The 25,330-nt window shown below is 43.2% G+C and overlaps 1 protein-coding gene across 2 annotated transcripts in view; it reads left to right on the top strand.

Moving 5' to 3' along the window:
• The window catches only part of RAD50 (RAD50 double strand break repair protein), a 463,790-nt gene that overhangs the window by 381,270 nt on the left and 57,190 nt on the right, over positions 1 to 25,330 (top strand). For both annotated transcript variants that reach the window (XM_073620674.1, XM_073620673.1), the window contains exons 23-24: positions 9,534 to 9,619; positions 22,500 to 22,642. In XM_073620674.1, the coding sequence (XP_073476775.1) occupies positions 9,534 to 9,619; positions 22,500 to 22,642 (229 nt within the window). The remainder of the gene's footprint in view (positions 1 to 9,533; positions 9,620 to 22,499; positions 22,643 to 25,330) is intronic.

Raw genomic sequence — 25,330 nt, 5'->3', positions numbered from 1 at the left:
GAAGATGAGGATGAACTATATGCAGGTTTTTGTACCTCCCTTTTGTAAGGCTGTTAGAATGCCTAAAATGTAAGATCCTGCAGAGGTACCTGCAAAGCAAGTATTTTTAACGCTTCCAAAGGGGTATGTTGCAATTTTTCCCTTTGATGTCTAAGCTATGGTGCAAAATTATTCAGAAGGACAGAGCAGCATTTTAGTGGTCAGCATTTCTACCTTGCAGGCATCGGGCTGCACTGCAGGATGACGAGGAAGAGGTTTTCCAGCATAAGGAGTCTCCTATTTGGTTAAAGCGGCCTTTCTGAGATTAGCCAGATACATGGCGTTACCATTGGGGGATGTTGTGTCCTTCAAGGGTATGCTCAATCATGTTAATTGGGTGTGTCCTTGGGGGGTGTGGTGTCTTCTAACTTTATATGTTGGTCTTGACCTTAGGAGGTATGTCTATCTGAAATTGCAGCCTGTGAACTTGCCTTAACCCTTGCTACTCTTCCAATACAATGGAAGTTGGGATGGAGAATATTAACTCTACCCTAAAGGTTAATTCTGACAAGTGAGAGATCTTGTCTGCATTGCAAAAGCTGAAACTGTCCTCTCCAAGGTCAAGCCCCATTTGATAGCAAAAAGCTGGGACTGCGTTTGGTCCGGCCTCCTGCCAGAGTGAATGTCTGCGGATTGAAAGAAGACTGCAGTTCAAAAGTCTGTGTCCATTTGTTTAAAAAGAGTTTTGCTCCTACCATCCCAGCTTGGAGTCCAGAAAACAATTGAAGAAAGAGTCCTCAACCAAGTCAGCAATAAGTTCCTCTTCTCGAATAGAGGATGCTTACCAGTCTTATTCTATTGTGCAACCCATACATATCTTATGGGTACCTGGTTTCTCCTCTTATCTTAGGAGGGTACAGCTTTGGCCTCAAATGCATGGACCCTCAGGACAATGTTTGGACAATCAGTCACCTTCAACCCTCTGACTGTGCCAGGAGGAATTTGTTTGCTCCAGCAAAAATAGACAAAATCTGCTATCCAACATCAAATCTTACTGTCTCAGAGAATGATAATGACAATTCCAGCAGTTGTGATTTTAAGACAAGTACTATTGATGCTCAGAGGGATGCCTATTGTCATCTCCTCAGAGCTGTCTCTTTCTGACGTACATGGGTAAAGACATTATGCAGCTTACATGTCTGCTGGTTGGAGTCCCATTCCACTACAGATCGAGCTCTTTCAAGAATACAGAAGGAGTTCTCAGTATACTACAAGAGGTTGGCTAGTGTTTAAAAAGGGTCATCTGACCTCTACACAAATCCTTTTGTCCGCTCTTCATTTGTCAGTATCTCAATGCCAGATTATGATCGGGACTATGGTCCCAGCATCCCTGGGGTATACAAGTGGAGACTGAAGTCCCATCCATCTTCACAGGACATCCATCCTCTGTTAGTTGAGGGCAGAGTCCAGCAGTACTCGGCCCTGTTGCCAGCCCTTCTGCTGGAAACCCCACACCATCTGCTCCGCTTAACTGTTGGGGAGGGACGACGAACACCTCCTCTCCCTTCTCCCCCTGTATCCTGATCTGCTGCTGGGAAGTGACCACCTCCTTCTCACCCTGAGCCTCCGGAACCGCCGCAGGTGTAGGGCAGAGATCTTGGACCCTCTGTCCGGTTGCCAGCGCTTCAGCTGGGGAAGTTCCTTGTAACTTCACAGATACTTCTGTTGGTGCTGGGCAGAGCACAGTGAAGTTTGGCCCTAATAACAGCTCCTCTTCTGCTGGAGGCTCACCAGGTTGTTCTTCCTCAGCAGAAAAGTCTATCAAATCCCCTGTCTCTGCAACTGGTGTCTGGGGATAAAGGTTCACCATCTCCTGTCCCTGGAACCCAGAAGATGCTATCAGTGCTGGGCAGAGCACAGTGAAGTTTGGCCCTAATAACAGCTCTTCTTCTGCTGGAGGCTCCCCAGGTTGTTCTTCCTCAGCAGAAAAGTCTATCAAATCCCCTGTCTCTGCAACTGGTGTCTGGGGATAAAGGTTCACCATCTCCTCTCCGTGGAACCCAGAAGATGCTATCAGTGCTGGGCAGAGGTTAGCAGAGCTCTGCCCTGTTGTCAGCACTTCAGGTTTGGGGACAGCGATCTTCAGATTTTCCACTGCCGATTCTCTGGCATTCTGCTGGACAGGCACATTCCTCCATCCAAGATCATCCAATGCAGAAACAGGTTCATCAAGGTCAGTCAGCACTTGCTGCATCCGCCATAAGACCTCCCCCTCCATAGCTGCGGGTGCAGGTTGGCAAAGCACACCGTTACTCTGCCACATTGTCAACTCTTCAGCCAGGATTTCAGAGTTGTCAACTGGTATTTCATGATAGTCCCAGGCAAAGGGAGCACCACCCTGCTGCTGAGCAGAGTCTAACAGCTGTTTGTAGGCGATCTCCAACTCCCATTCCTGAACGGCCAGAAACTCCAAATCTTCCAGTGCCCAGTGCACTTCTGAGACATTCAGTCTCCGCTCTCTGTGCTCCATTATTTCCTCCAAACGCCACTCCCGATCACTTCCAAAGTCAGGGTCCCTGGACAGCCTCCAGTATAACAATCCCAGGCCATCATAGTCAAAGCCTTCCGTGGGGCTGTCATCTGCTGTCCATGGGCACACTTGGGCTACATACCACTGGAGGGCTCTGTAGCTCTCGTCCAACCGCATTTCTGCCCGGATCAGCCTGCTTAACTCGGCTGTCCACTCCTGGTTCGGCTGTTCCCCCAAAAACAGCATTCGCACTTCATACTGCGACCAGTACCTCACATGGATGGAGGGGAGAACTTTTCCCTGGTGTCGCTGCTCACGGGCTAGCACTTCCTTCCAGAGTTCACAGCGGATAGAATCAAACCATCCTAGCAGGACCTGCTCTGATACTGGTCCTCTGTGCTGTATCTCCTTCTCTCGCAACCTCCTTCTGAATTCCTCATCCATGGTGGCTGGTATCTCTCCTCTCCTGCTATCCTGCTACCTTGGATCCAGGTGATGGTTTGGATGTGTTCACGGCAAGGAAGCACAATCTCACCATTCCCTCCACGGCTCTCCAGCAAGTCTTTCAGCATGGCTCTCCTGCAGGCTGGTTTGGAGTGTCCCAGTAACTGGAGAGCAAATCCCACCGCTGCCACCAATGTAACAAGCCCCTTGCTCGCTCGGTTCCTCTCTCCCGACACTCCTCTGCAGCTATTGAATCAGATTGCAGATCACACCATCTGATTGCTCGGTCATCCAATGCTCCGGGATTAGAATTACAGCTATGTGCCGTTCTAACCCAGTTGTGATAGCTCAGAACAAACACCAGGCAGGCTGTGCTAGGTCTGTCACAGTCCCCTTATTAGTTTTGTTGCCCTTCTTTGAACTCTCTCCAGCTCCAGCACATCCCTTCGGAGGACTGATGACCAGAACTGGACGGAAAACTCCAGATGAGGCCTAACCAGAGTTTTTTAAAGTGGCGGAATTATAGTTTTATCCCTGGAGTATATCCATTTTTTATGCATGCTATTATTCTGCCTGCTTTGGTAGCTACAGCTTAGCACTGCATGCTGTTGCTCAATCTGTCATCTATTAGCACCCCTAGATCCTTCTCCATCCTTGATTCTCCCAGCTTTTCTCCACCTAGTGAATATTTTTCATTTATGTTTTTTTTTTTTTTTTTTTTTTTACCCCAAGTGCATTACTTTACATTTCTCCACATTAAACCTCATTTGCCATTTGTCTGCCCACTCCTTTATTATATTCAGGTCTTTGTGTCATACGCAAAAGCTGAGACTGAACTAGTTATCCCATACTCTATATCATTTATGAATATGTTGAATAGAATTGGTCCCAAGACAGAACCTTTTACTACAGACCTGTCTGAATACATGTTATTTATCACCACCCTTTGGACCTGCCCCGTAACCATTTTTTACCCAAGCACAAACCCTATGGACTGTTAAGGAAATTTGTAAGTTCTGTATATAATTGTATTCTATTTTGTATGTATTGCACACTGCCCTCACTGTGCACACGGCACTAATAATGTTTTTAGTACATGTTTGCATTCTTTCGAGTCCGGATTAGAATTAGCCTGCCTATGTAATGCCCCTTGTTACCATAAACGTACAACTGTAATATTAATGTGATACCTACGTAACCATGTGTATAAAAACCTTCAATTGCATCATAATAATGCAGAACAGTTATTTGGAAAGATGCTGAGCATATCTTTTGTGTCTGTTCCCTACTGCAGTAGTTATTATTAATTTGGAACCACTAATCAATATGAGGATAGGAGTTTCCTATCTATAGAATGTCCAGGTCAGGTTCAAGCCTTGCAGACCTCAGCTTGGGGGACTGTATCAAATGCTTTAGCAAAGTCCAGATATACCACATCCACAGGCCTCCCCCTATCTAGATGGCTGCTCACTTTTTCGTAGAATGTTAGCAGATTGGTCTGGCAGGAACGTCCTCTCATAAACCCATACTCATTACCACTAATGATATTATTCTCTTCAGTAAAACTTTGGATATAATCCCTAATCATCCCCTGCAATAATTTACCCAATATTGATGTTAGGCTGACTGGCCTATAATTCCCAGGAATATGTCTCTGCCCTTTTTTGAATATTGGTACCATGTTGGCTTTTCTCCAATCAGCTGGCACCAATCCTGTCATTATAACTTGACTGAGTTCTCTGAGGACTCTCGGGTGTAAGCTATCTGGTCCTGGTTATTTATTTGTGTTGTCTATTAAGTCTTTCATTGACTCCGGCCTCTGTTAGCCACATGGGTATGTCACGTGTTGCGTCACTAACATTACAGTCACTGCCGGTAAATCCTTCTTTTTCTTGTGTAAAAACTGTGGGGAAGAAGGCATTTAGCACAGTTGCCTTCTCTGTGTCATCTGTAACCATCCACCCATCCTCGTCTTTTAAGTGTGCAATGTGCTCAGATTTTGTCTTTTTTACTGTTAATATATCTGAAAAAAATGTGGGTTATTTTTACTCTCTTCCGCTATGTGTCTCTTGTAATCCTTTTTTTCTGCCCTGATTGCGATTTTACATTTCATTAATGCATTCCTTGTAGTGCTGGAATGCTGATGGTGACCCATTCCCTTTATATTTTTTAAAGGCCGTACTTTTCTCCTGGATGAGGCTACTCACATTATGGTTTAACCGCCCAGGTTTAATTTTCGCTTTTCTATATTTTTTGCCCATTGCAATGCACTCTTTGATACCTTTTGTTTAAAATGCTCCTAAAGCATTCCCAATTCTCTTTTGCGTTCAATGATTCCAGAATTCGGTACCGATTTAATGTCATGTAGCAATGAACGTAGTTTAAGAAAATTAGCTTGTTTGTTTATGTTTTATAGCAGAATATAAAAGTATTTTTGTTTGTTTTTCCTTTTTCAAAATTTGCAGTCTTTTTTCGTTTATATTATAAAAAAAACAGCGGTGATCAAATACCACCAAAAGAAAGCACTATTTATGGGAAAATTTTTATATAGGTACAGCATTGCATGACCATGCAAATGTCAGTTAAAGTAGCGCAGTGCCATATAGCAAAAAATTGCGTGAAGGGGTACAACCTTCCAGAGCTGAAGTGGTTAAACTGATATTAAACCTAAAAACAAAAATGTAAAATATTGCAGCTTACCAATTCTCAGATGTGGTGGCTGCATTCGTTTTCTTGGTGACCCGTCAGTAAGTCTGTTTTTTTTTTTTCTTCTCAAATTAGCAGTTAGAGTGTTAAAACAAACGATGTAACACTGGCCGGGGTGCTTACGTAGGTTACATGTTATTCATTTATGTGATTTCTTTATTCCAAAAGGACTACTTAAAAAGTGTTAGCTGGAGTTCAGCTTTAATTTGCGTTGTCAAGTTAATCTAAATCAAGTGCATTCAACACTACCCCTTCCCCAGATTGACCATGCTGCTATCCTCTTTGTTGCTCCGCGGTCCAGAGTGGAGAGGCAGGAATGTTACTTGCCAGATCGTCAGGGGAAAATAAAGGGAAAAAGTCAAGAAAAAAAAATAATGCAGTGGCCACATTTAAGGATTAGTAAGCTGCAGTATATTACTTTTACTTTTTTGTTTTTGTTTCTTTTTGCTCTAACCAATTTCTTTATCTTTGGAAAAGGAGAAAATTGTTGGGACTTTATATGAGACCATGACCCTCCAGTACACAGGTCTCCATCCCTATTTATTATGCAAAGTATGGGGAAAGGGGAACAACCGGGATGATTGGGACTTTGTGTGAAACACAACACTAGGGCAAAATGTGTCATTAGATGTAAATGAAAATAGATAAAATAATTGTTTATTAACATCCCATGAGAGCATAGTATGTCAATGATATACACCTCAAAACAATAGGTATGGTACAGAGTAAATCAACATGATAATTAATCACATAATGGTAAAATAGTAGCATATTAAACACTAACATATAATCAATGATGGTAACATTGACACTACATCCAACATGTATGTACACAATCTGAACTGTAACAGAATAGAATTAATGACTCAGTTAATGATGGCCCAAAGTAGGTACATGGTTGCTGTGACATGACAATATATTCTCGACGCATTTCGTGGAAGTTTGTCCACTCATCAGGAGCAGCTAACTGGAGATACCTACAATTTATTATAAATGTGTAATTAGTGGTATTTAATTACAAAAGGAAGAGAGGGAACAGAAACTCTGGTCCTAACACTCTTACCTATTGGTAAATAGTATGATGGTAGTAGAGCATGAGTAGTAATGTTCATGATGGTAGGCGGCACCAGGGGATGAGAATAGCATCCCCCCGGGAGCTGAGGAGGTAACCAAGTGGCAGCAGGGCGGGGCAAACCAGGAATCACGTCAGGTGTTGAATAGCAAGACAGTGCCCTTTCCACAACTGTGGTGTAGAGCTAATAAAAGTATTAAAGCAAGGGTATACCAATATAGCAAATGGCATGTAACGGCACTTAATGTAAGACAACAGCAAAACATGAAGTAAATATAATGATTAGTGTGTGTTTCCATCCCTGTTTAATTTGGAAAAGGAGAAAATTGTTGGCACTTTATATGAGACTATGACCCTCCAGTACACAGGTCTCCATCCCTATTTAATATGCAAAGTAAGGTGAAAGGGGGACAATGTTGATTTACTCTGTACCATACCTATTGTTTTGAGGTGTATATCATTGACATACTATGCTCTCATGGGATATTAATAAACAATTATTTTATCTATTTTCATTTACATCTAATGACTCATTTTGCCCTAGTGTTGTGTTTCACACAAAGTCCCAATTGTCCCGGTTGTTCCCCTTTCCCCTTACTTTGCAATTTCTTTATCTTGTCTTATGAAACTGAAGGCATTTTCTGATGTGTTGCATTCCTTGCTCCAGGACACCTAGGTATTGTTAGTTTGCACTTGTTCCTTGAGATCTTGGTATTGGCCCCCTTTCTATATTTTACAGCCCATATAAATTTGAGGATAAACTCCAGATATTTAAATGCCATGTCTCATGTAAACCTGTCACAATCCTAGGCATACATCTCTACATAAAATGCAGATCCTCATTGCAGTTATATGTAATTCTCAACTTCCCCTTTAAGAATTGAGCTTTGCCCAGCCTCCTGATTGGTCAGTCAAATTACCCACCATCTAAATGAGTTATAAGGAATCTTGGGAGATAGACTAGGGCAGGAAATGTCAAGAATCACATATTGCTTCAGCTGCCTATAAGTATAGATCTATTGATCATTTTGAGGTGCTGTCTTCTTTAGAGGTAACCATTGTTTAATAGGATTTTTGGTTTGCCTGTAAAATCCTTTTCTTGGAGTGCATTAGAGGACACAGGGTACTGCATATTCAAGTGAATTGACACTAGCCATCAAGGCAGGATTCCCCACCCAAGCATAACCCCTCCCAGCTTGCTTTTATCAAGCAATAAATGACACAGACAAATGGGGAGGGATTCCTGTATTCTGTAATGTACTCCAAGAAAAGGAGTTTTACAAGGAAATCAAAAATCCTATATTCTTAATCGTACATCACAGGACACCAGGTGCTTCATGTTCAATTATTCATGACTACTTGTAGGGGAGAACACTACTACAAAGCCACCTGCAAGACTTTTCACCCAAAACTTGTGTCCACAGAGGCATAAGCAATTACCTGATAGAACTTATAGTGTGAAGAGAAGACCAGGCAACAGACTTACAAACTTGAACAGAAGCTTGATGCTGAATCGCCCTGACACTCCTGGTAGAGTGGGCCTTGACTGGTAAAGAAGCAATCTTGCCCTTAATATTGTAGGCCTGAAAACCAACCTGAATGAAGTTTCCTTTCCCTAGCAGGATTGTGCACAATGGGCAATGAATCAGAGGACAGATGCCGACTGGAAGACATCTTTGAAGAGAAATCACAGGCACATTCATTCTCTAAGGACCACGGCTAAAAACCGAGGCTTAGCTCAACTGGGAGGCAATAGCCTGGGTGGGGAATCTTGCTTTTTTGGGCCAATGTTCATTCACTTGAAGGTGGCAGCATAACCCAAATAGTCATGAGTATGAATTACCCTTTGTCCTGTGACAAAATCATTAGGAAACTATTTTTTCTTCTTATGCTCAGTTTAAATAAAAGAACAGCACCACTCTGTGTGTATCCACCTATACCTCCAGAGGGAATCACGTGTCGGCCCAGCTCACACTGGGGTACATTTCATTAAAGAAAGGTTTGGATGATTGCTCTCTGATACAAGCTATCTTTATTATACAATGAATAAAACAAGAAGTGGTGGAACACAGACAGCTAACATGTTTCTTACTTGTTAGTGCCTAATCATAGCTAGTGCTTAAAGTGATTGTAAAGCTTCAGTTTTTTTTTTTTAAATAACAAACATGTCATACTTACCACCACTGTGCAGCTCATTTAGCACAGAGTGGCCCCGATCATCGACTTCTGGGGTCCCTCGGCGGCTCTCGCGGCTTCTCCTCTTATTAGATAACCCCCTAGGAGAAGCACTCTCCCGGGAGGTTACCTTGCGGGCACGCTCCCGAGTACAGTATTTGTGTCCATAGACACAAATGCCGGACTCGGCCCGGCGCCCGCGTCATTGGATTTGATTAACAGCAGCGGGAGCCAATGGCTGCGCTGCTACCAATCTATCCAATCAAGAGCACGGGACCCCGTGCAGAGAGGGACAGCGCGTCTCCGCCGAGTGAATGAGGGGGGGCAGTCACTGACAGAAGTTTTTTCACCTTAATGCATTAAGGTGAAAAAACACGAGAGTTTACAACCCCTTTAATCATAGTTTGTTGTTCAGTTTAAATTACCAAGGCTTGTGACAGAGAGCTAACTACAGTTTTAATGTTGCATTGTTTTCTTACAATTAATTAATTAATTTATTTTTTTTTTTTAATGATTTGCTTTTCAGTATTGTAAAACCCTTACAGTTCGCATTGTTTTTAATGCAAATGTATTTTACAATGATGCATGATCAGACTTATCAAGCTGATTTATGTCTTGTTATGCTAGAGCCATAATGAAGTTCCATAGCATGAAGATGGAAGAGATCAATAAGATAATTCGTGATCTTTGGCGCAGCACTTATCGAGGACAAGGTACTTAAATTTTGTTGGCTATCAGTTAAACAAACCCAAATACATAGTTTCTGTTTAAACAATGAAATGTATTTGTCATTTCCCTGTATAGTGATATCTCATAGTACAGTAAATCCAGAAGCTTTAACCACTTCAAAACCAGACACTTTCACCCCCTTCCTGCCCAGGCCATTTTTATGTTTTCAGCGCTGTCACACTTTTTATTACTCAGTCACACAACACATTAAATTTGTATAATTTCTGTGACAGAGCTTTCTTTTGGTAGTATTTTAATCACCACTGGGGTTTTTTTTTTGCCATGTAAAGGAAAATGGCCAAAAACTTTTTTAAAAACAAACTGTTTCCTTTGTTTCTGTTATAAATTTTTGCATATAAATAATCTTTCTTCATAAATGTAAGCCAAAATGTTTTCTGCTACATTTCTTTGGCTAAAAGTAGTCAAATCAGAATTTAGTCTGTGTAAAAGTCTACAAACTATTTTATATATATTTGAAAATTGATCAGTCCTGATGTTCTGACTGCCTATATCATTTCTTGAGCCCCTAAAATGTCAGGACAGTACAAATACCCCCAAAATGGCCCTTTTTTGGAAAGTTGATAGTTTAAGGTATTTAGTAAAGAGGCATGGTGGGTTTTCAGCCCCGGAAGGATTTGCCCCCTTAAAGACCAGGCCATTTTTTGTGATACGGCACTGCTTTTCTTTAATTGACAATTGCGTGGTTGTGCAACATGGTACCCAAACAAAATTGACGTCTTTTTTTTTTTTACTCACAAATAGAGCTTTTTTGGGGGGGTATTGGGGGGTATTTGATTTTTGTTTGTTTGGTTTTTTTTTGCGCTATAAACAAAAAAAGAGCGACCATTTTGAAAAAATAAAAAAAATTTACTTTCTGCTATAATACATATCCAAAAAAAAAAAATATTCATCAGTTTAGGCCGATATATATTCTTCTACATATTTTTGGTAAAAAAAAACACAATAAGCATATATTGATTGGTTTGCGCAAACCCTCCCGCTAGTCTCCATTTTAAATAAAATGTGTTTGTAAAAAAAAAAAAACATTTTATTTAATTGTTTATTTTCCCAAAAGATTGTGACAAAAGAATTACAACTTTAACCACTTGCCCACCTGCTCACGCAGATATACAGCGGCAGGTCGTCCCTCCGACGCGAACTGACGTACCTGTACGTCAGTCCGTACAAGGAGGATAGTAGGAGCGTTTGCACAAACCAATTTTTTTTTACAAAAATATGTAGAAGAATATATATCGGCCTAAACTGTTGAATCTTTTTTTTTTTTTTAATATTTATATGTATTGTAGCAGAAAGTAAAAAATCTTTATTTTTTTTTAAATAATTGTCATTTTAAAGTGGAAATATGTATGCTTACATAATCTAAGGGCGCTTTGTTAATGTGATCAGTTCCCAGCGCTGGTATCGGGAGAGGAGGGACAGCTTTCAACAGATGCTCCATAGTAAGTCTACGGGCAATGTCACCGCCCAGGCATTGCAACTGTTGTCTCCGCTTTCTCCTCTGAAGCTTGGCTGCTGGAGAGAACGCATGACTGGACTGGAGTGCCCATAGATTAGGGAAGTATACATATCTTCCCTTTACAGTGTAGTTAGTATAGGGCTTAGAATGTGGGTGGGAGCAGGTTTAAGCATACTTGGGTTTTGACTGGACTTCCACTCTCACAAGTTATTTCTTTATCGTACATCACGGGACACAGAACCATAGTAATAACTATATGGGTATATAGGCCACCTTTAGGTGATGGACACTGGCATGCCGTAAGACAGGAAGTTCACTCCCTATATAACTCCTCCCATTACTGGGAGTACCTCAGTTTTTTCGCCAGTGTCTTAGGTGTTGGTCACGAGTAAAGATGTGCTATGCAGAAGCTCCACTGGAGTATTCCTTGCTGGAGCAAGCCTTTGCAACCGGATCCATCCAAAGTGCCATTGAGGCCAAAGTGGTTGGTACCCGGGCCTTGTGGCAGAAGAAACAAGGTTTTGCCTGTAACACTTCTCTTTGAGAGCTAGACCCTGGGATTCAGTGCTTTGGTCATATTACAGTGCCGTAAAGCTTACTGACAGGGTGCTATACAGGTCCAAGGCAGTGGAACCCCGATAAAAAGGGACCCCAGTCCTTGAAGGTTTTTTAACAGAGCCCGCCATGATGGGTGAAGATTGGGTCTGTTTGGTTTTACCACAGAATCCTGCGGCGGGATGAGGTAAGTGGAGATTCCTAAGGTGTTTAAAAACTTTCTTTGGATTTCTCCTTGCAGTTAAATGTTGTCATGCCTAAAGTCGCCACTAGAGGGTGTAAAGAGTACGTACCTGTTCCATGCTTTCAGATCTTGCTCTGTGTCAGCAGAAGCTGCAGGCTTCCTCCAGCTATCCATTTCCTGGCCACTGGTAAGCGGTTTGGAGGGGGGTTTTTGGTTGGAATTACGCCCATCTGAGCTGTGTTTCTTCTCCCCTAAAGGGAGCAGGTCTGCCGCTAAAGGGTCCGGCGTTCTGCCGTTCCGCTCCCCCTTCCACCACCTCAGCAGCGGCAGCTCTCCTCTCTTCCCCAGTGCCTTCCTCCTCCACCCGCCACCCCCCCATGCTGATTCGATCGCATGCCCGCGCGAGCAGGAATCACTTTTTTGAAAAAAAATGGGGGGCATAGTGAGGTAGTAGGGGGAGTGGCTTAGCGCGGCATTGGCGCGGGTGTCAGTGCAGGACGGCATAGTTTACAAAACCTCCATTGCCTGACTCATTTGGCTGATGGAGGGACACAGAAGCAGACCTGGGCATGTGAGTGTAGGACACAGGCATTCCCCAAAGCACATCTACTCTGCATCAGGCTGAGCATTTAATAGCAGTAACAATTACAGGACTTTTGCTCAACAGTGGGTGCGTTTTTCTTTGTAAGTACCTCTGCATTTGTGCTTAGGACTACGCATTCCAGAAGGGGACGTATACATTCCTCAAAAAGGGGACCAAACATATCACCCTCAGGCTCTGAGGACCCTAGTCTCACCTCGGCAATGCCATCCCCCCTGAAGATCCAGGGGTAGCTGATCGGGGTGAACCATCAGGTTTGTCAAGCGTTGCAACTGTTTCCAACACTTCAGCCCCTGTCTATGTTACTGAAGATGTTTTCTTCTTAGCCTTGGTGGGGTGGGAGGAAAGATTGACTGCTCTAATCGCATCTTCCCAGCATGGGAGAAAACGTGATAGGTCTGCTTTTACCGTCCAGGTCCCTCAAACAGAGGATCAGTGGATGGGGGAGAATGAGGCCCCCTCAGGGGACCGTAGGGAGGCGGACCCCCCTTCCGAGGAATTAATTGTGGAAGAACCTTTTTCAGCTTCACAAACTGAAAAATTGCTGGTATAATCGCTTACAGAAATGGTTCGTTCCACATTTAAGCTACCCTCAAATGAGTCAGCTGAAAGGCCCACTTCTGCTTTGGGTTCCCTAAAGCCTCCCCAAGCTAGGCATGCTTTTCCTGTCCATCCATTGCTGGAACAGCTTAGGTATTCTATGTGGGATCACCCAGATAAACATTTTCTCCCTCCAAAAAAGTTTTCAACACTTTATCCTATGGAGGAAAAATTCACAAAAAGGTGGAATATACCGGCAATTGATGGTGTTATTTCCTCTGTGAATAAAAATTGAACTTGTCCAGTTGACAATGTTTAGGGATCCAACCGATAAAAGATTGGAATCCCTGTTAAAAAGCTTGTTTTCTTTGGCAGGAACAGTAACTCAACCTGCAGTGGCAGCAATAGGTGTATGTCAATCCCTGAAGGACCAGTTGAGACAAGTACTCAAGGTCATCCCTGATCAACAGGCACGGGATTTAGCCGAGTTGCCAGGGACATTATGTTTTGCTATTGATGCTATTAGAGATTCTATTCTTCAGGCTTCACGTCTTACACTTGTACTTGTGCATATGCGTAGAATCTTGTGGTTGAAAAATTGGTCGGCCGAAGCGCCATGCAAAAAACTCCTGGCTGGATTTCCTTTTCACGGTGAACAGCTGTTTGGAGATGATTTGGATAAATACACCCAGAAAATTTCAAGTGGAAAAAGTACCCTTTTGCCAAATAAGAAAAGGAATAAACGTCCTTCATTTCGTCATTTCCTTCGTCCTTCACGGCTCCTTCTCCAGGGTCAGGGGCATCAGCCTTTAGGCAGTCGCGACGTCCTCCGCCGTCAGGTTCAAGGGGTAAACCTCAGGGTCGACCCCAGGGACAGAAGAAGTCCTGGGGAAGGAAACCTACAAAGCAGAATCCTAAGGGCCTCTTTATGAAGGGGCGCCCCCGCTCGCGCGAGTGGGGGGAAGATTTCTGCAGTTCTCAAAGGTCTGGCAGGAAGAGTTTCGGGACAGATGGGTGGTCTCCACAGTAGATCTAGGTTACAAACTAGAGTTCCGGGAGTTCCTGTCTCCTCGTTTTCTGAGATCAAACATCCCCAAAGATCCAGAGAAAAAGAAGTCTCTCTTTCAAGCATTAGACCGGCTCCTGTCTCAAAGAGTGATCATGGAGGTCCCCATGGAAGAGCAGGGGTTGGGGTTTTATTCAAAGCTCTTCACGGTGCCAAAACCAAATGGAGATGTGAACCCATTCTAGAGCTCAAGGATCTGAACCGATTCCTAAATATCTGCTCGTTTTGCATGGAATCAATCTGATCAGTAGTCTCTATCCTGCAAGGAGGAGAACTTCTGGCGTCAGTCGATATCAAAGATGCATACCTGCATGTGCCTATTTTTCCCGCTCACCAGAAGTATCTACGTTTCGAGGTAGAAAAACTCAATTTTCAGTTTGTAACTTTGCCTTTCGGTCTAGCCACTGCACCCCAGGTGTTTACAAAAGTTCTGGCCCCTTCTCTGGCCAAACTAAGGACTCAAGGTATAACAGTTGATGCATACCTAGACAACCTGCTCTTGATAGACAGGTCAGTAGCTCGCTTCGACAAAAACGTGGTCACCACAGTCGACTACCTGGAAGACCTAGCGTGGATCCTCAACCTAGGGAAGTCTTCCTTAAAACCTTTAAGAAGGCTAGAATACTTAGGTCTGATCATAGATACAGATCAGAAAAGCGTATTTTTGCCCCTGGCAAAGGTCAGCGCCATAAAGGAGCTGGTCCAGATCATCAGGGCGAAGAAGGACCCTCCTATTCGCCTTTGCATGAGGTTGTTAGGAAATATGGTGGCTTCATTTGAATCCATTCCCTATGCGCAGTTTCATTCGAGACTGTTGCAAAACAGTATCCTATCCACTTGGAATAAAAGGGTCCAAGCCTTAGACCTCTCAATGCATCTGTCTCCAAAAGTGCGCCTCAGTTGGTGGTGGTTAACCAAGAATCTGCAGAAAGGGAAATCCTTCATACCAGTTACATGGAAGGTGGTAACAACAGATGCCAGCCTTTCGGGTTGGGAAGCGGTCCTGGAAGAGGTGACTGCCCAGGGGAAATGGTCCAGAACCGAAAGGACCTTGCCCATCAATATTCTAGAGATTCGGGGAGCATGCTTGGCCCTGAGGACCTGGACATTGCAGATTGCAGAATTGTCCTGAATTGCCCTGTCAGGATCTAATCCAACAATGCCACGGCAGTGGCCTATATCAATCACCAGAGGGGGCACAAGAAGTTTTGCGGCCCAGAGAGAGGTGAACCATATCCTAACTTGGGCAGAAAATCACGTACCTTGTCTATCGGCAGGCTTCATTCCAGGAATAGAAAATCGGCAGGCGGGCTACTTGAGTCACCAGCAGTTGTTGCCAGGGGAATGGTCGCTTCACCCCGATATCTTCCTGGCAAGAGACGGGGGATCCCGGACGTAGACCTATTTGCGTCCAGGTTCAAAAAGAAGATCGACAACTTTGTGTCAAGAACAAGGGATCCTTTAGCATGCGGAACAGATGCCTTGGTGACCCAGTGGGATCAGTTTTCACTGATTTATGCATTCCCTCCTATTCTGCTGCTTCCACGACTTCTTCGCAGGATCAAGCAGGAAAGGAAGTCGGTGGTTCTTGTGGCCCAGAAGATCTTGGTATGCAGAGATCATAAACATGGCGGTAGGGGATCCATGGACCCTACCACCACTTCCGGACCTGCTGTCGCAGGGTCTGGTATTCCATCCTACCTTACAAACGCAAAATTTAATGGTTTGGCTATTGAAACCCACATTCTGAGGAAGCGTGGGCTGTCAGGATCAGTTTTGTCTACCTTGATTAATGCAGGGAAGCTGGCCTCCAGAGTCATATATTATAGAGTCTGGAAGGCATATGTTTCCTGGTGTGAATCCAGGGGTTGGCATCCTAGAAAGTATGTCATAGGTAGAATCCTTGCTTTTCTGCAAATAGGGTTAGATATGAAGCTGGCCTTAAGTACTATCAAAGGCCAGGTCTCGGTCTTGTTTCGGTATTGTTTCAACGACCACTTGCTTCACATTCCCTGGTCTGTAATTTTATGCAGGGAGTAACGCGGCTTAATCCACCAGTTAGGTCGCCCCTGAATTCTTTGGACTTGAATTTAGTTCTGTCGGTGTTACAGAAACAGCCTTTTGAACCAATTCGACTTATTGCCTTGGTCCTTTTGACAAGGAAATTCATTTTTCTGGTAGCCATATCTTCTGCAAGAAGAGTGTCAGAGTTGGCGGCTCTTTCTTGTAAAGAGCCATATTTGATTATTCACAAGGATAGGGTAGTATTGCGTCCTCATGCTAACTTTCTACCTAAGGTAGTGTTAGGTTTTCAACTAAACCAGGATATTATTCTACCTTAATTTTTTCCTGAACCTTGTTCTGAGGAGGAAAAGTCGCTACATTCACTGGATGTAGTGAGAGCAGTCAAGGTCTACCTGAAAGCGACTGCTCAGATTCGAAAAACAAATGTTTTGTTGGTGCTGCCTGAAGGTCCTGGGAGAGGACAGGCAACAGCAAAATCTACTATTTCTAAGTGGATCCGGCAAGTAATTGTTCAAGCTTATGGTTTGAAGAGGAAGATTCCACCTTTTCAAATCAAGGCGCACTCTACCAGGGCTGTTAGTGCTTTGTGGGCAGTGCATCACCAGGCTTCCATGGCTCAAATCTGCAAGGCCGCAACTTGGTCTTCAGTCCATACATTCACTAGATTCTATGAGGTGGATGTAAGAAAGCATGAGGATATCGCCTTTGGGCGCAGTGTGCTGCAGGCTGCAGTATGGGTCCTCAAGTCTGATGACGCCCTGTTTTTTGTTTGTGTCTCCCTCCCCTCAGATAATATTGCTCTGGGACATCCCATATAGTTATTACTATGGCTCTGTGTCCCGTGATGTACGAAAAAGAAAATAGGATTTTTATAACAGCTTACCTGTAAAATCCTTTTCTTAGAGTACATCACGGGACACAGAGGTCCCTCCCCGCTTTGGTTACACGTGTATTGCTTGGCTACAAAACTGAGGTACCCCCAGTAATGGGAGGGGTTATATAGGGAGTGAACTTCTTGTCTTAGGGCGTGCCAGTGTCCATCACCTAAAGGTGGCCTATATACCCATATAGTTATTACTATGGCTCTGTGTCCCCGTGATGTACTCCAAGAAAAGGATTTTACAGGTGAGCTGTTGGCGCCCTGTTTTTTGTTTGAGTCTCTCTCCCTCCCCTCAGATAGCATTGCTCTGGGACATCCCATATAGTTATTACTATGGCTCTGTGTCCCGTGATGTACGATAAAGAAAATAGGATTTTTATAACAGCTTACCTGTAAAAGCCTTTTCTTGGTTACATGTGTATTGCTTGGCTACAGAACTGAGGTACTCCCAGTAATGGGAGGGGTTATATAGGGAGTGAACTTCCTGTCTTAGGGCGTGCCAGTGTCCATCACCTAAAGGTGGCCTATATACCCATATAGTTATTACTTTGGCTCTGTGTCCTGTGATGTACTCCAAGAAAAGGATTTTACAGGTAAGCTGTTATAAAAATCCTATTTTTTCATACATCGCATAGGCATACACTCCAAGAAGCATTCTGTTACTCCTCCTGAGTATTTTGGTACCACATATGTGAGACTTTTTTTTACAGCCTATGAGCCTGACCACATAGATGGGTCCAAAAACCAAGGAGCAACTCACAAGTCTAATTTTCTGACTACTTATCACATCGTTAGAGGCCCTGGAGCACCAGGACAGTGGAAACACCCACTCTCACAAAATGACCACATTTTGTGGGAGCAATCACCTCAACATATTATCTAAGAGGCACATTTTTGCCACAAGTTTTTGGAAAATATGGAGGAATTTTTTTTTTTACACAAAGTTGTCAAGATATTTCTTGTACACATCATAGGCATACTTAGTTCCTCCCCTAAAACACATTTTACTACTTCTGAATATGGGGATACCAAATGTGTGAGGCTTTTTTTACAGTCTGGCCACATAGGCCCAAAATCTAAGGAGTACCTTCAGGCTTTCTAGGGGCAACAATCGCACATCTAATCTCCTTACTACTTTTTACATTTCTAGAGGCTCTGAAGCACAAGGGGAGTGGAAACACCCACAAAATGATCCCATTTTGGAGAGCAAACGCCTCGATGTAGAGAGGCATAATTCGTCTTTTGAAGACTTTATTTTTTTTAACCACAAGTTTTTAGAAAATGTATTTTTTAACACAAAGTTGTCAATAGGATATTTCTAACACACAGAATGGGCATACGCAGAATTACACCCCAAAACACATTCTAATATTCCTCCCAAGTTTCACTACAAATAATACATTACACACAATTTGAGTTATACAGTAACTACAACTGTGATATTAAAGCAGAGTTCTGCTTAAAAAAAAAATAAATAAATAAAAGTCAGCAGTTGCAAACTTTTAACAATCGGACACTTACCTGTCCCAGGGTCCAGCGATGCGGGGGAGCGAAGCTCTGCTCGTCTCTCCCTCCTCTCTGCGGCTCCGGCATTGTAAGTGTGGGCGCCCGGCTGTGTCTTCACAGCCGGGCATGCGCGCGCCGTGCCCCACGCCGTGACTGGCCGGGCAATCATCTGGGACCTGTGACATGTTCCAGATAATTGCCGAGAGGGAGTGGGGAGAGGTGATCTCCCTTCCGGTGCCGCAGTGCGCCGGAAGGAAGTGGGAGCTGGGACCCTCTGAAAAGAGGGTACCGCCTCCCCACCAAAAAATAATTACATGCCAAATGTGGCATGTTAGGGGGTCACCCCCCTTAAAGCGGAGGTTCCATTTATGGGTGGGAATCCGCTTTAACACTGTTACTTTATCCTTCACAAAATAGCATAAATTATTAGGGTAGTAAGTAACTTCCAATACATTTATATCATGACAATTATAAGTAAATATACAGTGTTGCACATATTATGAATTCAAGATTCTGTAATTAAAGACAGGGAAGGTGTTTGCATTTTCAGGCCATCTTAAAGCTCGTTTGGCTGTACTTTTTCTTTTGGATCACAGGAGTGCAGTTCGTCCTGCACTCCTGTGACCCGTTTTCAGCAGACAGTGGACTGAAGCCCGCTGATGTCAAAGAGCCAGTCCAGGCTCGGGCAAGATAGCGACCATATGGTGAGGATCCACCCACATGCCTGGACCAGCACCCAGCTCAGCCTCTCAGCGAGCTGCTGAGTGCCTGAGCCGGCCGCTCCTTCCCCCTCCACAGCCCAGCGCTCCAGTGAGCACAAGGGGTGCAGAGAACTGTGAGAACCGAGCGATCAGTGCTGTTTGATTATTCGGTTCTCAGTGTTAGAGCTGGTGAGGGACCGATGCTGCATCCACCTAGGTAAGTATGATTTAACAAAAAGAAAAGTATTCCCATACTTCTCTTTTAACAAAAAATTTAAAGAAGGGATTCCACATTTGAGCAAAAGAACATCCATCTGCTATATAATCCCCTTTATATTAAATCTGAGGGAAATGTTAAAGTCAAATGTCCCATGTTTTGTTTTTTGTTTTTCTCTTCTCCTTTGCATTTATAAACCCACCAGTCTGCCTCCCTAATCCTATCCACTTCTAACTTTTGATCTAAAACGGTTGGATATATCTCAGTTTTTAAAATAGAAGGTATAAGAGCTTCAGCTGCATTTAAGAGATGAGGTGTGATACTATTCTTATACACTACAACGTATTAAAGCAGGGGTCCACCCACATCGCCAAAAAAAAAAAATATTAAAAGCCAGCAGCTACAAATACTGCAGCTGCTGACTTTTAATACATGGCCACTTACCTGTCCCAGGGTCCAGCGATGTCGGCAGGCGACGCCGAGAACATGCTCGGTTCTCGGCAGCTGCCGCCGCCATCCTAGGTGAGGGAATCAGGAAGTGAAGCGTTGCGGCTTCACTTCCCGGTTCCCTACTGCGCATGCGCGAGTCGTGCTGCGCGTCTCAAGTGGTCCCCGCTCTCCTGGGAGCTGTGTGTTTCCCAGGAGACAGTACGATGGGGATGGGAAGAGGCGTAGACTCCCATGGGAGTCTATGCTGGAAGTGGGTGCAAATACCTGTCTTAGACAGGTATCTGCACCCCCCTCCCCCTTGAAAGGTGTCAAATGTGACACCGGAGGGGGGGGAGGGTTCCGAAAAGCGGAAGTTCCATTTTTGTGTGGAACTCCGCTTTAAGGAAGAGAATTGCAAAGATTCTTTCATGATTGAAAAAGGAGATAATTTCTCCACCCACTTCAATATATCTTTCCAATATTTTTGAATTCTTTGGACATTGCCATCATCTATGTGTAAACATTCCTGGTTGGGGGCAGTCTCTCCAGCAATCTGGTGTAGGCCGTGGACTCATTTGTGCTACTTTGTCAAGTTTTATAAGATATTTTTCACACGCAACTGGGACATACTTCTCCATACTTCTCCAGTATGGAGATACGACGTGACTTTTTTAATGTTTGAACTGAAAATTTACTTGACATTGTATCTTGTGTATCACAAAGATCAACCAATTGTTACAATGTACTGTAATGATCGCTTCTATACAAGTGGTCAGGGAACGTAGCTTAGTGTAATGTCACCTATAAAAGTCCCAGTTCCTATAAGTCAAACAAGCCTAGTCAACTGATACGTGGCTGCCCCCAAAAATGCCATTATTATTATTATACAGGATTTATATAGTGCCGACAATTTGCGCAGCGCTTTGCCATGTTTAAAGGCCAAGAAGTATGGGCAGCTGTGGTTCCAGGAGTGCAGTTGTCTGCAGGGGGTGGCTAGTGTCTCTTCAGGAAGGTAGTCAGCTGGATGTACAGATGGGTTAGTTCAGACAGTAGACAGAGACATGGTCAATAAACAGGCAAATAATGGTTCCAGACAGCAGGCAGAAACACTGTCAATAAACAGGTTAGGGTTCAGTACAGACAGCGGGCAGAGGCAACACTGCACTGGTGTGGCAGTGATAAGGATCTGTCGCTGGCTGCACTGGCTCTGGTGACACTGTACTGATGTGCCAGAGATCAGGGGCACTGTTGATGGTTGTACTGGCTATGATGACCATGACACCAATGAGGAACACTGTTGCTGGCTAAACTGGTCTGGCAACACTGTGCCTAGCGTAATGGTGATTACAGACTGGTTGGTCACACTGTCTGCATTCGTTGCCTTGCATTTACAACCTCACGGATGTGACTTTGGGAGCAGCGGTCTTGCAGCTAATACGTGTCAACAGACATTGATGGGACTTTATGCACAGGGATGCATGGAACATCTGTGCATCCTCATGCAGGTAAACATGGCCCTCACATCACAGCGCTCTAGTATGATGGAAATTGAAAATCCGGATGGAACCGAACGGTGGATCCCAGGACTCTGAACCATGCGACCAGACAGCATCAAGGCACCAACTGGTAGGTCGATCCAGAGGATAGCTGTGAAGGTGAATGTTCTCAAGGGAAGGCGGGTATGCAGGAAAATATAAAAAGAGGGTGGCTCCCAATGGTGCAGGTCAATCAAAAAAAAAATATTTAAGATCATACATCAAAATGACAGATGCAGAGAGGATAAAAGATGTGATCACAAAAATTGTATAAAAGCAATGTGGGAGCTTATCTTATGCCTTCCACATTGCTTTTATATGATTTTTGTGATCACATCTTTTATCCTCTCTGCATCTGTCATTTTGATGTATGATCTTAAATATTTTTTTTTGATTGACCTGCACCATTGGGAGCCACCCTCTTTTTATATTTTCCTGCATACCCACCTTCCCTTGAGAACGTTCACCTTTACGGCTATCCTCTGGATCGACCTACCAGTTAGTACCTTGATACTGTCTGGTCGCATGGTTCGGAGTCCTGGGATCCATTGTTCGGTTCCATCCGGCTTTTCCATTTCCATCATACTAGAGCGCTAGGAATATAGCGCCCAAAGCCCGTCAGACTCACTGCTGTATGGTAGGTGTGTCCATCACATCTGGTAAGAGTGTTTTATCTCATCCATTTTGAAAATCGATCTTCGCATGTATCTCAGTTATCTCATTGAAATTGAGTCACCTTTTGTCTTCAGAAGTGGATTTTTCTTTGTTGACACTTTCTGGACTTTGTTGTTTACAACCCTTGGAAATACACATCATGTGTTGTTGTTTTGTCATACCATTGAAATTATGGTTTATTGTTTTTGAATTGTTCTCTGTTAGCACTTTTGCACATGCACTTTAGTGAGTGACATATCACTCTCTTAGCAGTAAATTTTTATTACTGTGTGCTTCTGTGCACACAGAGGTATTTCACCATTCAGCGCTGCACTAATTTTTACACAGGATTTATTATTTGTAATATGAAAACATTCATGGCCGGTCATCCTAGTTTTTTGTATTTGTAGCAATTTAGGAAACCTGAGCATTATTTTAGTTTTGTAATAATCCATTACATTGTAATAATGTAGAGAATATTTCATGTATTTCAGATATAGAGTACATTGAGATTAGATCTGATGGTGATGAAAGTGTCTCAGCTTCTGATAAGAGAAGGACATACAACTACAGAGTTGTGATGATCAAAGGAGATACTGCACTTGATATGAGAGGACGATGCAGTGCTGGGCAAAAGGTACATGGCATCCATTTTCTTGTATTGGTCATGCAATTTTAGTTTTGTGTAAATTTCTTGAGGTGCTAAAATGGCAGGGCAGTACAAACCGCCCCCAAATGACCCCATTTTGGAAAGTAGACACCCCAAGGAAATTGCTGAGAGGCATGTTGAGCCCATTGAATATTTATTTTTTTTGTCCCAAGTGATTGAAAAGTGACAAAAAAAGAAAAATTTTTTACAAAAAGTTGTCACTAAATTATACATTGCTCACACATGCCATGGTTATGTGTGGAATTACACCCAAAAATACATTCTGCTGCTTCTGAGTACGGGGATACCACATATGTGAGACTTTTCGATAGCCTAGCCGCGTACGGGACCCCGAAAACCAAGCAACGCCTTCAGGATTTCTAAGGGCGTACATTTTTTATTTCATTCCTCACTACCTATCACAGTTTTGAAGGCCATAAATTGTCCAAATAGCACAACCCCCCCCCCCCCCCCAATGACCCTATTTTGGAAAGTAGACACCCCAAGCTATTTGCTGAGAGGCATGTTGAGTCCATGGAATGTTTTATATTTTGCCACAAGTTGCGGGAAAATTACAAACTTTTTTTTTGCACAAAGTTGTCACTAAATGATATATTGCTCAAACATGCCATGGGCATATGTAGAATTACACCTTAAAATACATTCTGCCTCTTCTCCTGAATATGGAGATACCACATATGTGAGACTTTTGGGAGCCTAGCCGCGTACGGGACCCCAAAAACCAAACACCGCCTTCAGGCTTTCTAAAGACGTAAATTTTTAATTTCACTCCTCACTACCTATCACAGTTTCAAAGGCCATAAAATGCCAAGATAGCACAGAACCCCCCGAAAGGCCCCCTTTTTGGAAAGTAGACACCCCAAGCTATTTGCTGAGAGGCATAGTGAGTATTTTGCAGCTCTCATTTGTTTTTGAAAATGAAGAAAGGAAAGAAAAATGTATTTTTTTTTCTTTTTTCAATTTTCAAAACTTTGTGACAAAAAGCGGGATTTGCAAAATACCAAACCTCTCAGCAAATAGCTTGGGGTGTCTACTTTCCAAAATAGGGTCATTTGGGGAGTTTTGTGCCATCTGGGCATTCCATGACCTCCGATACTGTGATAGGAAGTGAGGAGTGAAAAAAAAAATTTACACCTTTAGAAAGCCTGAAGGCGGTGCTTGGTTTTCGGGGTCCTGTACGCAGCTAGACTCCCAAAAAGTCTCACACATTTGGTATCCCTGTACTCAGAAGAAGCAGCAGAATGTATTTTGGGGTGTCATTCCACATATGTCCATGGCATGTTTGAGCAATATATCATTTAGTAACATCTTTGTGCAAAAAAAATTGTCTTTTTCCCACAACTTGTGTCAAAATATAAAATATTTCATGGACTCGACATGCCTCTCAGCAAATAGCTTGGGGTGTCTACTTTCCAAAATGGGGTCATTTTGGGGGGTTTGAACTGTCCTGGCATTTTATGCACAACATTTAGAAGCTTGTGTCACATCACCCACTCTTCCAACCAACTGAAGACAAAGCCCTTTCTGACACTTTTTGTTTGCATGAAAAATTTTTTTTTTTGCAAGAAAATTACTTTGAACCCCCACCATTATATATTTTTTTAAAGCAAAGGCCTTACAGATTAAAATGGTGGGTGTTTTTTTTTTTTCACACAGTATTTGTGCATCGATTTTTCAAACGCATTTTTTTGGAAAAAACACACTTTTTTAGTTTTAATGCATTAAAACACACTATATTGCCCATATGTTTGATGAAATAAAAAAAGATGATCTTAGGCCGAGTACATTGATACCAAACACGACATGCTTTAAAATTGCGCACAAACGTGCAGCGGCGACAAACTACATACATTTTTAAAAGCCTTCACAGGTTACCACTTTAGATATACAGAGGAGGTCTACTGCTAAAATTACTGCTCTCGATCTGACCTTCGCAGTGATACCTCACATGCATGGTGCAATTGCTGTTTACATATTCCGCCAGACCGACGCTTGCGTTTGCCTTTGCGCGAGAGCAGGGGGGGGGGGGGGGACAGGGGTGCTTTTTTTTTTTTAATTATTTATTTTGCCATTTTATTTTTAAACTGTTCCATTCATATGTTTTTTTTTTATTATTATCATCTCAGGAAATGTAAATATCCCCTATGATAGCAATAGGTAGTGACAGCTACTCTTTTTTGAAAAAATTGGGGTCTATTAGACCCTAGATCTCTCCTCTGCCTTCAGAGCATCTGACCACATCAAGATCGGTGTGATAAAATGCTTTCCCAATTTCCCAACGGCGTTGTTTGTATCCGGCGAAATCTAAGTCATGAAATGCTCGTAGCTTCCAGTTTCTTAGGCCATAGAAATGATTGGAGCCATTCTGGTCTTTGATCAGCTCTATGGGCAGCTGGCGGAACCACCGGCTGCATTCTCAGGTTCCCTGTTGGGACAGGAAAGCCAGAGAAAACCATGGAAGGCTTGTAAAAGCAGTCTAGAGGCTAATTAGCCGCTAGGATTGCTTTTACATGAAAGCCGACCACTGGCTGAAAAGAATGATACCAAGATGGGGCGTGGCTTGGACATGGCGGAGTAAGGACGTGTTGTGCCAGAACTCCCGACCAGTCTAACCCTAACAACATTTCTGCTGGCCATGCGATATCGTAAGAGACA

This window comes from Aquarana catesbeiana, linkage group LG03 (genome assembly GCF_042186555.1).
Source record: "Aquarana catesbeiana isolate 2022-GZ linkage group LG03, ASM4218655v1, whole genome shotgun sequence".
NCBI lineage: Eukaryota > Metazoa > Chordata > Amphibia > Anura > Ranidae > Aquarana > Aquarana catesbeiana.
This window is presented reverse-complemented; position numbering and strand designations above follow the sequence as displayed.